Source organism: Prunus persica, chromosome G3 (genome assembly GCF_000346465.2).
Source record: "Prunus persica cultivar Lovell chromosome G3, Prunus_persica_NCBIv2, whole genome shotgun sequence".
NCBI lineage: Eukaryota > Viridiplantae > Streptophyta > Magnoliopsida > Rosales > Rosaceae > Prunus > Prunus persica.
Genome location: NC_034011.1, coordinates 6,151,885 through 6,165,342, shown reverse-complemented (window position 1 = coordinate 6,165,342; position 13,458 = coordinate 6,151,885). Strand labels below are relative to the sequence as shown.

Below are 13,458 nucleotides of genomic sequence, written 5' to 3'. Positions count from 1 at the left end.
TGCTCTTAGCCATGGCAAGGGGGGAGCTAGGGCAACCACTATTCACGTGAATAGTGGTTGCCCTTGCAAATAGTATTTTGTGTTTCCACCCATTGCCATGGCTAGGGCAATTACTATTCATTTTTTTGTTTTTTTTCACAACTTTTTTAATGAAAATAATTAATTTGGATAATATTTTCAGATAAGATTTCTGGGTTCTTACGTGTCAAGACTATTCACAATCGGATAAAATTTCCGGATAAGATTTTTGGAATCAAATTTCGGATGAATTTCAAAATTCAAATTTCAGATAAATTTTTGGGTTCAAATTTCGAATGAATTTCAAAATTCAAATTTCAGATAAATTTGGGTTCAAATTTCGGATGAATTTCAAAATTCAAAATTCATATAAATTTGGGTTCAAATTTCAGATAAGATTTTCATCCAATCAAACCAAGCCACGTGGCATGTCTATCTTGCCAAAATTTTCTATAAAATCAGAGGCTCAGCTCATACCTCTCACACCACATCTTTCTATATTTTGAATTCTCTGAGTTTAGATTTCATACTTCATTAATTCTCAATGGAAGAATTTAGGAGATGCTTGGAGAGGTAAGAGCGAGAAACATATGAGAGAAACCGTAGAGCAGATGAAATCAATGAGTTGCAGAGACAAATCGATGAACAAGTTCTCATAGCAGTGGCTTTGGAAGATGAAGAGAACCAAGGTCGTCGCCGTGGTTCACAAGTCGGCCGCCGCTGGAATGTGGAAAGACATAGGCATTCTCGGGGTAAGAATCTTTTGGAAGATTATTTTATCCCAACTTCTTTGTACTCTGATGTTGATTTTCGAAGGTGATTTAGAATGCAACCTCATTTGTTCAATAAAGTCATGCATGATATTTGCAATTATGATGCATACTTTGTTCAAAAGTGTGATGCTACTGGGGTTTTGGGGCTTCTTCTGGAGCAAAGGCTTACAGCTGTTATACGAATGTTGGCGTATGGAACATCTGCTGATCAAGTGGATGAGATTGCCCGGATAGGGAAGTCCACTACGTTGGAGGCTTTGGTAAGATTTTGTCAAGCAGTTGAAACTCTGTATACTAGGGACTACCTGCGTAGACATACTCCCAAGGACCTCCAACGGCTTCTACAAAAAGTCGAAGCTCGAGGATTTCCAGGAATGATTGGTAGCATCGACTGCATGCACTGGCAATGGAAGAATTACCCAACTGCTTGGCAAGGTGATTACGGAAATAGAAAAGGCCAAAAAAGTATCATCCTTGAAGCCGTTGTTGGCTTCGACACATGGGTTTGGCATGCCTTCTTTGGAGTTGCAGGATCCCAAAATGACCTCAACGTGCTGGGTCAATCCCCGGTCTTCAACGATGTATTGAGAGGCCAGGGCCCCAATATCACCTATCAAGTCAATAATACAGTGTACCAGACGGGGTATTATCTAGCTGACGGCATGTACTAGAGGTGGACCACTTTTGTCAAATCCATTCCGAATCCCCGATCCCAGAAGCAAAAATTATTTGCTACCTATTAAGAGGGATACAGGAAAGATGTCGAAAGGTGTTTTGACATCCTTCAAGCTCGGTGGTTGATTATTCGAGGTGTGGCCCATATGTTTGATGAGGAGATCCTCAGAAGCATTATGATGACTTGCATCATCCTCCATAATATGATTGTGGAGGGTGAGTATGATTATGATGCTTTAGAGGTCTACGAACCGGATCCAATGAACACGGCCTTGACACGGATTTATGAAAGGCCCATGGGGCCAAGTGGAGAACCATTTGAGCCGGAACCGTTGGTGAGGGATGGTCATTTGATGACCTGAATGATAGATCGATATACAGAGATGCAATCTTTGTATATTCATGAAATGCATCAAGTTCACTTGATGGAGCATCTATGGGCGGTGAAAGACAATGAAGAAGAATGATGGAGCATAGATGCTTTGGTTATGTTTTATTTAGTTATGGTTTAGTTGTGTTGTATTTTTATTTATTATGCTTTGGTTGTGGTTTGTTATTATTATTGTGCCTTGTTTGTAGTTGTTTTTATTTTTTTATTTTGTTTTGTTTGAAGTATGGAATATGTTGAATAAAAAGGTAATTTATTGAATGCTTTGTTTATTAAATAACGAAATCTAATACAAGTCATTACGAATTACTACTACTAAAATAAAATACATGAATTACAACAACTTTAATAGAAAACATGAAAAATACAAACACATAAAAGGTAGGCTAAATATTTAATGGTTTCCATCATTTAACCAATCCGTGTTGCTAGGCCCATCATCCCCGAAAAGTCTTCTTCTCATAACATCCCTTCGTTCTAGCTTCCAAAATTATTTTGTTTCAGGGGACATATGACTTGTATCCATGGCCATGGTTTCCCGATCTGTCTTGTCCATATCTTTTTTGCGCAAATACTCCCTTTCTCGTGCATACTCAGCTTGAAGGGTCAACTCGTTATCTTGGCGTTTCTGCTCCATTTCAATTCTTAGGCCGTTTTGCCTTGCAATTTCCTCCAAAAACTTTGAATTATTATTGCTTGAATTACCCATTTTCTTTGCCTTCGCGGCCTTTCGGCCAATGGGCCTCGGCTCCTTTTCGATGGGTGAGTCTTGACTCATAGGAGAATCGAGAGGTGAATCCGATGCCATTGAATCACGGAGTGGCGTCTCGTTTAACACAACGGCGGGACCCGTCGGAATAATTATGAAGCGTTTGCAATATTTCACCACCTCCCAACATTCATGATGGTTGAAACTTTTTTTGCCACCCCTGGTTGCACCGAACCACATTTGTGCTTGAATCATCTATTTAACAAAAAAATAGAAATGCAATAAATATTTAAAATATATTGGATATGCAAGTAACGAAATAAATAATAATGGAAATGCAATTAACCTTACAAATAAATTAGAAGTGCAAGAAAATTAAGAAACAAGTGGAAATGCAAGAAATATTAACAACATATTGAAAATGCAAGAAATATGAACAAAATATTGAAAATGCAAGAAATATGAACAAAATATTTAAATTGCAAGAAATATTAACAAAATATTGATAATGCAAGAAATATGAACAAAATATTTAAAATGCAAGAAATATGAACAAAATATTTAAAATGCAAGAAATATTAACAAAATATTGAAAATGCAAGCAATATTAACAAAATATATATATTAGGAGATTAAACTTAATAAAACAAAAATTATAAAATACTTACCTCGTTAGTACGATTTCCCCCGCTTCTATAGTTGTCCATCGCTTTTGCTAGGGCAGCTCTCCATTTTCCCAACTCTTTATTGAGAATTTTCCACCTACTGGATAATGCCATCTCCGTACGAGTAGACCCCAGAATTTTTTCACAAAATTCGGCATGAATTTTTTTCCACATATGAAAAAATTTCATCTCATTGCCGGACACGGGACAATGACAAATTTGGAGCCAAGCCTCACACAAGGAAACATCTTCCATGGTGCTCCAAGCCCCTCCGGTTTCGATAGAAGAAGCTATAAAAATATGAAATCAAAATACTAGATGGAAAAGAGGAAAATGTTGAGTAAAGAGTGAATAATAGTAGAAGTATAATGAAATGTATGAGGATTGGTGTTGAAAGTGAAGGGTATTGATAGGTATTTATAGAAAAAAACAATCTGAATTTTGTAGAATTTTAAAAAAAAATTTACGATTTTTTTTCATATTTTTATTGCCCAAAAAAGCTTCAGCCGTAGGATTGGATTCGGAGATGCTGATCGGAGGGCTAGGGACGTGACACGTGGCAACTTCCCGTTGGAGCTGGCGTCGCGTTGGCGTCAGCGCGCGCTGGTTCAAATTTTTTTACCGTTGACGTGAAAATTTGAAATGCGCTAGCTGACGTCAGCGTGACGCGAGCGCTGACGTCAGCGATCGGGGGCTGCAGGTCGGGCTCGTCTCGCCTTTGGGCTGGCCCGAGTTGGTGGGTCCCACACCCCCCGGGCCTGGGCTATGCGGTGGAACGAAATTTTTTTTGTTTTTTCCCCTCGCCTCGGGCTCGGCCCGTCCGCTGGAGTGGCTCTAACAATTTAGCTGAGGCGCATAATGTTTAGAACTTTCACTTAGGTACCTTCTCATCTGGGTTTTCTGAATATTTCAATTTGGTCCATTCCCAACTTAGAAATGTTCATCTGGATTGTGATACATTGCGAATTTGCAAACACTGAAACAGAATGGCTCTCATTTCTTGATTGATACCCACTGATTTGTTTTGAAATTTCACCTGGGTTTTCTTGAATTTCAGCTCCAACTATGTCTCGAGCGTAGTTTTCTTCTGGGTTCTTTGACATTTCAACAAACAGTTTGAGCTCCAACTTGGTTTCAAGTTCTGTACCAACATGAGCGATTCTGGACCTACTTGCCAATTCTTTGCCCCATATCTTGAATCCGGAGACAACAGGCATCAACTAAAGCCTGAATTTCCTAATGCTGATAAAGATTTCAAAGATCACTCTGACATTGAAAGCCATCCTTTCAACAAACCCAAAACTTCTGAAGTCGTATTGATCTCTACGATTCCCATGGCGCAGAATAAAATGTTGCATTGTAATTTCAAAACCAGACTTTGCAATAACTTCAAAATGGGTAATTGCCATTATGGGCAGGGATGTTGTTTTGCCCATGGAATCAGTGATCTCCGCAAGACTTGGCGTAATTGGCAAGGACTGGAAACTGAGGAGGGCTTCAAGGCCAGGACTTATAACTTCTAATGATGTATGCAGATTGTTCTTTAGTGGGGGAAAATGCTCATATGGAGACAAATGCCGCTATCCTCATCATGTAACTCCTGAAAGCATCAGAGAGAAGTCAGCGATAAGCATTTCAACTACTGGGGCTCACATTGGTGGTTCTGGTCAATTTTACAGCAAGAGGTCTTTGGGTATGGATTTTGACTCTACTAAAAGTTTAATTTGTTGAAATTGGTTGCTTGACTTCATTAAAGTATGTCTGGCCCATTGTGAGAGGATCAATTGATTTCTCATGAGTCATGGCCCATAAGAACTCTAGTTGCGTTTCACTGGTTCATTATGTCAGAAGAGGCACCCAGGGGATATTGGTCTAATGGACTTGGTATTTGGAATGCATGATTGGTGATGGTATTCATAATGCATGTATTATTATGAAAAATACACATTCCTTGTTTTTATTTATAGAAATTCGGATGACGTTAACTTATGGTGGTGTGACAAACTTGGGATTTTGAAAACAATATATATATATACCTCTCTCTCTCTCTAAATTCACATTGACAATTTTATATGTATTTAATTATTCTGGTAACTCTCTCGCCTACACTGCAGCCACACAATACAAAAGCTCACACGTCACCTTCTAAATGCCATAGTTGACTTAACTTACAGCCTCTAAAGTCTTCCTGTAAGTGACATTATTGATAGAAAGATTAAGAAATCATTGGTGAATCTCTTACAATCTTGTGCGCAGAGCAAGCAAAGCAATGGGTAGCGTCTTGTCAATCTCCTTATCATGCGATGCCATTGTTTCACGCTGCTGGGATTCCGTTTTTGAAAGAGAACCAAATGTACGTAAGCTCCAAGAAAACCTTCAAGCTCTCACAACTTCTTTACAAGAACTCAAGTCTTTAAAGAATGATGTGCAGAGAGAGGTTGAGCTTGCAGAGCGGCAGCCGCGATTAAAGCGGTTAGAGCGGGTAAATAACTGGATTTTAAGCGTGGAGGCTCTTGAGACTGAAATTAACGAAGTTATTGTAAGCCATAGCACTCAAGAAATTGAGAAATTATGCTGCGGAGGTTACTGCTCCAAGAACTACAGATCCAGCTACAAGTATGGAAAAAAAGTTGCTAGAAAGTCGGTGGAAGTGGAGGCTTTGAAAAGCAAGGGAGTTTTTGAAGAAGTGGCAGCAGAAAGCTTACCTACAGCTCTAGTCGATGTGATACCTAGTGACCCAACAGTGGGCATGGAGCCGATTTTTGATCAGGTTTGGAGACACGTTGAAGATGAACAAGTGGGAATGATTGGCTTATATGGAATGGGAGGGGTGGGGAAGACCACCCTCCTTACCCAGATCCGTAACAACTTCAACCGCACTCGTAATGATTTCAATCTTGTGATCTGGATTGTGGTATCCAAGGGCCAAAAAATTGAAGTTATTCAAGATAAGATTGGTAAAAAGATTGGGCTGTCTAGTGATGAATGGAAGCTTAAAGAGCAGCATGAAAAAGCTGAAGACATCTTCAGAATCTTGAACACAAAGAAGTTTGTGTTATTAATGGATGATTTATGGGAGCCGGTTGAATTAACCAAAGTAGGGGTTCCAGCTCCTGACAGTCGGAACAAGTTCAAGATAGTTTTCACAACTCGCTCTGAGGAGGTATGTGGTCATATGGATGCCCAGAAGAAGATTAAGGTGGGGTGTTTGACTTGGGACAAAGCATGGAACTTGTTTCAGGAGAAGGTTGGGAAAGAAACACTTCTTCTTCATCCAGATATCCCCAAGCTTGCTGAAATTGTGGCGAGCGAGTGTGGCGGTTTGCCACTGGCACTCATCACAGTGGGCAGGGTCATGGCCTGCAAGAAAACACCCCAAGAGTGGAAGCGTGCAGTTCAAGTCCTGAGAAGATTTGCGTCCGAGTTTTCAGGAATGGGAGATAAGGTATTCCCTCTTTTAAAATTCAGTTACGATAATTTACCAAGTCAGAAAGTTAGATCATGTTTCTTATACTGTGCTCTGTTTCCGGAAGATTTTGTTATACTTAAAGATGACTTGGTATATTTTTGGATGTGTGAGGATATATTAGATGAATATGGTAATGTAGAGGAAGCCAAAAATGAGAGTTACCATATCATAGGAACTCTTCTTACCTCATGTTTGTTGGAAGATGAAGGAGATTTAGTAAAAATGCATGATGTAATTCGTGACATGGCATTGTGGTTAGCTTGTGACCTTGGGAAAGAAGGCGAGAACATCCTTGTGGATACAGGTGCTTATCGTGCACCAAATGTTGCGAAATGGAAGAACGTGAAAAGGGTTTCATTGATGGGTAGTGGTATCAAATCTCTAGATGCAACACCAAGATCTCCCAATCTGTTGACCTTATTTCTCGGAGGAAGTTCATTAATGAGGATTGTGGATGACTTCTTTGATTTCATGCCTACGCTACGAGTTTTGGATTTGTCTGAAAATCTCTTTATAACTCAACTGCCAACTGGAGTTGCAAATCTAGTTTCATTACAACATCTGAATTTGTCCTATACAGGCATAAAATGGTTGCCAGTGGAGTTAGCAGCATGTGCACGCCTAAAGTATTTGAACTTAGAGCATACACTTCTGCTTCATTATGTTCCACCAAATATATTATCAAATTTCCCGAGGCTTGAAGTTTTGAGAATACTAGATTGTGGTTCTTCTAACCGAGTTTTTTTTTATAATGAGAAAACCATGATAGACGAACTGCAGGGTTTGAAACACCTTGACGTCTTGTCTTTGACAGTCGTAGGAGATACCTCTTGTTTCCGGAATTTGGACAGCCACCACATATTAGTGACTTGCACTCTAACTTTATGCCTCAATGGCGAGAATTACGTGAAACCTTCAAGCTATCTTGATTTATCGCCTTTGGCGATTGCAAATATGAAATACCTTGATACTCTTCGAATTAAACATATGGTGGATGTGTACTCTTCGTGGAAAATACCTTTGGAAAATCCGAGTTGCTTCCTTGGTCTTCAGTTCGTAGAAGTAGTAAATTGCACGAATCTCAAGAACCTGGAATGGCTCGTTTTTGCTCCAAATCTCATCCACTTGGATGTATATGGCTGCTCTAAAATGACGACAATACTCTGTTTGAACACATTGGAAACTACCCCATTTGCAAAACTCACTGTTTTGGATTTGAGCGAACTACCCCACTTGCGGAGAATATGCGAAAATCCCTTGCCCGTTCCATTTCTGAATAAAATCCGTATAGTTGGATGTCCAGTGCTCACTAGGCTGCCTCTCAACTCTAGCAGTGCTCAAACAAGTAATCTCATTATTGAAGGAGAGGAAAAGTGGTGGAATGGCTTAGAGTGGGAGGACCAAGCGGCTCGAAATGCTTTTCTTCCCTGCTTCAGACCTTTTTAAGTGAGGAGGGGCTTCCCTGTCCCTGATATGTCCGTTTACCAATTTAATTAAAATATGTCTGACCCATTGCCAGAGAATACATGAGACATATATAATTAAAATATGTTTGATTAGTTGTTTCTCTATACTGGCAGTTTCAATTTCACCAAACTTCTTGTTCGGCTCAAACTTGGCATACTCAAAGATTTTACTAACCTTATACCTTCTGTAAAGATTCAATGACTGGTTGAATTTTGTACACTTTCCATGTATATTCCACTGGTGAGCCCAAAATCGTTCATATATCTGTCGGAAAAAGCACCCTTGGCCAAGATTTTTATCAAGTCAGATGACAAATTCTGCATCTGTGCAATATGAAAAATAAATTTTGTAACACTAAAATGAGAATAAAAATTATATACGTACGACACATTGCCCATCTTAAAATCGGCATCAGGATGCTACTGACACACTTTTCGAGTATGGGCTTTCCTGAATTTAGACTTGGCCAAAGGCCGTGAATCGTAAAAAGTTTTGATGGGATTTCAGTGCATGAGACCTCTTCTTCAAGCTAGCACAGACAACACATTGCCGTTGCTGCCTAAATTGAAAAGACTAGTAATAAGAAGCTTTTGCTGAAAATATTAGGCATAAGAAGAAGATAATGAAAATGGGTATGATGATTCGTAATATCAAAGAAGGAGATTGAGAAGCATTTTAAAACTCTAACACCAAAGAATGATCGATATTATTAAAATATGAACTTGTCACACAATGTAGCTAGTATCACCTATTTATAATGAAACTTTTGAGCGACATGTCATGTGGCCATGCCATTAAGTATGGCTGGTTCGGAGATCCATCAAAAAGAAACTTTTATCACCAAAAATTTGCCAGAAGTAGAATGTGGAGTATTTGTTTCTTTTTTGTTGCAAAAAGCAAGAGATGGATCAATAACAGTCATCATAAAAAAGTAACGGGTGAAGTTTTGTATTTTGGGTCCACAGAAGGTAGAGAGTATATGTGTAAAGTTTGCTACATCATTTTGCTGATATGGCACGTCTTCATTGGTTAAAATCTTTTCATTCCATTTAGTGGTACTTCCCTTATTAAAATATAATTTTTTGTATAATAAACTTATTTTCCCATAATAAATTTATTTTCCTTCACAAATAAAATTTATTTTTCTTTTTTGCTCCAGAACAAAATAACTTGTTAAATTGTTTTTTTAAAAGAAAAAAAATTAAACAATAACAGAGAACAAAATAAAAGAAACGGCTTCTGAAGAACACGAAGAAACGGCCCTTTCAGTACGGCCTATTGTAGTTCTCTCAGACAAGCAAAAGGGAGAAGAAGAAGAAGAAGAAGGAGGAGGAGGAGGTGGTAAGAGGCAAAGAGAGAGAAGAAATGGATTGGATCGGTGAGACCGTGGACTCTATCAAATCCCTTCAGATCCGGCAGGTCCTCACCCAGGCCGTCAGTCTCGGTTCGTAAACCCTTAAACCCACTGTTTCCCTCTCTCTATATTTCTCGTTCTGGGTCGTATTCTTAGGAATTTATACTTTCTATTATCTATTTGGGTAATGAGAAAATGTGGGTAGGCATCAAAATGTGATGTTTTCAACGTTTACTTTTCATTGTTTTATCTTCAGGCGGTTTTGGAGAGTAAAGCTTGAAACTTTACTGAGCTTAGTGATAATTAAAGGGTATTATTAAAAAATCAATAATGTGAATCAATTGTTTGGGGACTTTATTTGATTAACAAGTGCTAATTTGGTTACTTGGTAGTGGTTCTAATTTGTGGCTGCTGATTTAAATTTAAGATGTGCTTCTTCTTCTTTTTCAATTGGTGTTGAAATTTTATGACTTAGTTGTCAATTTCGAAATCGCACTCCTTTATCATACTTGGATTTTGGAAGAGTGATCAATTGTTGTGGTTCATAACTTGCCTGCAAATACTTAAGTGGGTGTTGTCTGATTTCTGTTTCAGGTATGATTGTTACATCTGCTCTTATAATATGGAAGGCATTGATGTGCGTTACCGGCAGTGAATCTCCTGTTGTTGTTGTTTTGTCTGGAAGTATGGAACCCGGTTTCAAGAGGGTGAGATAGAATAGTGCATGAAGGCATCAATGGTTTAGTACCAAATAATATTTTGATCAAAGTAGATTTGTCATGCCTTTTGATTTGTCTTAGTTATTAGTTTAATTCACTTTGGCTAATTTATACTTTTATCATAAAAGAAGGATGGTGCAGGCTCTACATATTGATAGAAGAGAGAATAAAAGTTCTCCCTTCTCTTATGTTACTGTATCTTTCTTTGAGAAAACAATTCTTGATACTCCTCTTTGTTGTACCTGGATTTATCTCTTTAGTAATGTCGTTTCTCGATCTATATATATGTTTCTTTGGCCGCTGAACTAATTATAAGAATGAATATATTTTGCAGGGGGATATTTTGTTCTTGCACATGAGTAAAGAGCCCATTCGTGCAGGAGAAATTGTTGTTTTTAATGTTGATGTACGTGCCTTTATTTATTTTTTACTCTGTTATATTTTAAATTTATCTCTTTATGTTTGGTAATTATCAGGCTTGTTTCAGTATTCATTCTGATTTCTTTCCTAAATACATTTGAATCATCTCCATGTCTTGCATTTTGGCTTAATGTGTTGTGAACTTGTGATGATAAAGAGTATATACTAGTGAGACATTAATTCATGATGGATTTGAACATTTTTCAGTCTTTGTTGTTTTTGTATGATGATGAATTACCGTACAACCCACTCTTCTTTAAAAATAAATCCCAATCCTCCGGCATTTAAACCATTTGAGGGTTGCAATATACTTTGGTTTCCTATTTTGTCAACTAGCATGTTCTTAGGGCCTGTGAGAGCTGTAATTGGGAACTTTCATTGGAACCTCCAAGTATTTGTACAATGGGCAGAAAGTTTTCAGTTGTCATCTCGATAGCAAATATTGGAATTTTCTTCTTTCTAATAATTTCTTTCCCAACATTCTAATTAATATGTGAATGGAATTTGTGTGTTCCGTTAGGTAGTAAGTAGTAGCTCTTTTTTATTTTTTTTATTTTTATAAATAAAAATTATTATTTATTGATTCAGTATGCATCTTGTCAATAATGTGATGTAGGAATTAATAGAGTGCCACTATTTGCTGGTGATGTATTCTCCTTGTTGAGAAGTACATGCTAATATGTCCTCCTTTCCTTTGTCAATTTTCTCCAGGGCCGTGAAATTCCAATTGTCCATCGTGTCATTAAGGTAAATAATAGACCTTTTGATGTTGCTAAATCATGTTGACTTTTGGCCTTTGAAATGAGGTGGTGCTGAGTTTTATCTTTGAGCTTCATGAAAGGAATAATGAATTATGGAGGAGAATATAGGACTCTAATCAGATTTTGTGGACAAGGTTCAGGCATCTGTCTATAAGCATTTGATATTGTATCTGCAGGAAAAATTATGTAGGATCAAAAGAATCAAAATTATACTCACAGATTAGGTTATTCCTTCACCACATTATGGTTTAAAGGATAGTAATGTTATCATTCTTTCCTGACATACACCTTGGACCTATTAGGTTAGTTGGAGAGGAACTTAAAAGAGATCGTGATGTTCTCGAAAGGACCATACTAAATAAGGAGTAAGGTTCACATGCCTGATGTAGATTTAGCCTCTTCCTTTTTCTTTTTTCAGAATCAGTTCATTTAAATCACCTGGGGTCCAGTGAGCAGTAATCATCAATTGTTTTTGCAGGTTCATGAACGACAAGATACTGGAGAAGTTGATGTCCTTACAAAAGGTACCAGTTTCTGGTGTATATGTAAATAGTTGTTTTGCGTGATATAATCCCTTGAGTCTTGATCAATTAAACTCTCCCAAGATGTGTCATACTTCATATTTTTGCTCTTACCTCAGTATTTCTTCTGTTTCAAAACATGCTGCTGATAGTTATGTTTGTTTCCTGCTACATGGCTTCTTTACTCAAGTGTTCACCCCAAATCTATGTTGTGTCCTCAGGAGATAACAATTATGGGGATGACAGGCTTCTGTATGCTCATGGTCAGCTGTGGCTTCAACGGCATCATATCATGGGTAGAGCGGTGGGGTAAGAACTCTAAGCATTGCCTCCTTTTTCGTTTCATATGAAAAAAGAAAATAAGAGTTTTGCCTCCATTTTATTTTTGGGTATTTTCCACCTATTGAACATAGGCAACTTTCGTAGTGTGCTGCTGGGTCAAAATTAGCCCTGCAAGTTGAACATAGGCAAATTTCAAGCTATAGTTTTAAGCTTTTTTTCTTTCTTTTCTCTACCGAATTATCTACCCCTCGTAATTCAACTTTTGGTTGTTCCAGTGCACTGAAAATGAGCCATCCAAAATTATTTGAGAAACAAAATTAACCCATATCTAATTCTATTATATTTTATTCTTACCGTTTTTTCTGTTCCCTTTTTCTTACGCATGCCTCTTATCACAAATTTAATCACTTTGTAATCATTTTCAGGTTTTTACCTTATGTTGGCTGGGTAACAATTATCATGACTGAAAAGCCTATTATTAAGGTTTGTTTCTCCCCAAGAAAAGTTTCACAAAACATGCACTGACAGATGATTTTATTCATATCAGGAAGTAATCCCTTCTGTTTCTGTTGTTCAGTATATTCTAATTGGCGCATTGGGGTTGCTTGTTATAACATCAAAGGACTAACTGAAGCAAACTCCAGGGGTGGTCAATCTGAAAAAGAACCGTTCTGTCAATTGCCAGAAGTTCTCATCCTCCCCTTCGCATCTGCCAAATTTCTTATTGTATGCTACATTTTTTTATGATAGATGACAGCAGAATAGTTGGTTAATGTTTTAATTTTTATTTAAAGTTTCTCCTTTGTTGAACCAAAATTTTGCTGAGAACTTGGCCGTTCAAACCTACTGTTTACACGCCCCATATACGGAGTAATTTTTCAGCAAGACTGTAACACTACCCCGTCCTGTTACTAATTTTCCAGTGTCAGTAATTCTTTCTCACAACCCTCCTCCAACTTAAAAAGGTTAGCTCTACAACGTATAATAAAGCGAGCCATCTTGCAAGGGGATTGTAGCTAAAGTAATTAAAAGCCAACTTGCAACGGCAATTCTTTCAAAAATATTACTTGTATAAAAAATATATATAAAAATAAAAGCGAGCAATCTTATGGCTTCCAATTATCAGACAACATGAGCAAGAATTTGATCAAGCGTCCGGGCATTCTACCATTGGAAATACAAATGCAATGTATAAACAGTGTTTTTAGTATCAATATATAAAATAAATTTTAGTTTT

The 13,458-nt window shown here is 37.6% G+C and overlaps 2 protein-coding genes across 2 annotated transcripts; both read left to right on the top strand.

Moving 5' to 3' along the window:
• Positions 5,311 to 8,401, top strand: LOC18783813 (probable disease resistance protein At5g63020). Its single transcript, XM_020558947.1, has one exon. It carries the CDS (start codon positions 5,498 to 5,500, stop codon positions 8,141 to 8,143), a length of 2,646 nt encoding a protein of 881 aa, XP_020414536.1. The 5' UTR covers positions 5,311 to 5,497; the 3' UTR covers positions 8,144 to 8,401.
• Positions 9,365 to 13,113, top strand: LOC18782186 (signal peptidase complex catalytic subunit SEC11A). The gene is made up of 8 exons (XM_007217113.2): positions 9,365 to 9,608; positions 10,113 to 10,225; positions 10,572 to 10,643; positions 11,369 to 11,404; positions 11,897 to 11,942; positions 12,161 to 12,248; positions 12,647 to 12,704; positions 12,799 to 13,113. The coding sequence occupies exons 1-8, from the start codon at positions 9,530 to 9,532 to the stop codon at positions 12,847 to 12,849; spliced, it is 543 nt and encodes a 180-aa protein (XP_007217175.1). The 5' UTR covers positions 9,365 to 9,529; the 3' UTR covers positions 12,850 to 13,113.

What these genes read in the sequence shown, in the direction of transcription:
- LOC18783813 (XM_020558947.1), top strand. Translation starts at nt 5,498, where the DNA reads ATGGGTAGCGTCTTGTCAATCTCCTTATCATGCGATGCCATTGTTTCA.
- LOC18782186 (XM_007217113.2), top strand. Translation starts at nt 9,530, where the DNA reads ATGGATTGGATCGGTGAGACCGTGGACTCTATCAAATCCCTTCAGATC. An exon ending in TTGTCCATCGTGTCATTAAG is followed by an intron (nt 11,405 to 11,896) that starts GTAAATAATAGA and finishes TTGTTTTTGCAG; the next exon opens with GTTCATGAACGACAAGATAC. An exon ending in AGTTGATGTCCTTACAAAAG is followed by an intron (nt 11,943 to 12,160) that starts GTACCAGTTTCT and finishes TTGTGTCCTCAG; the next exon opens with GAGATAACAATTATGGGGAT.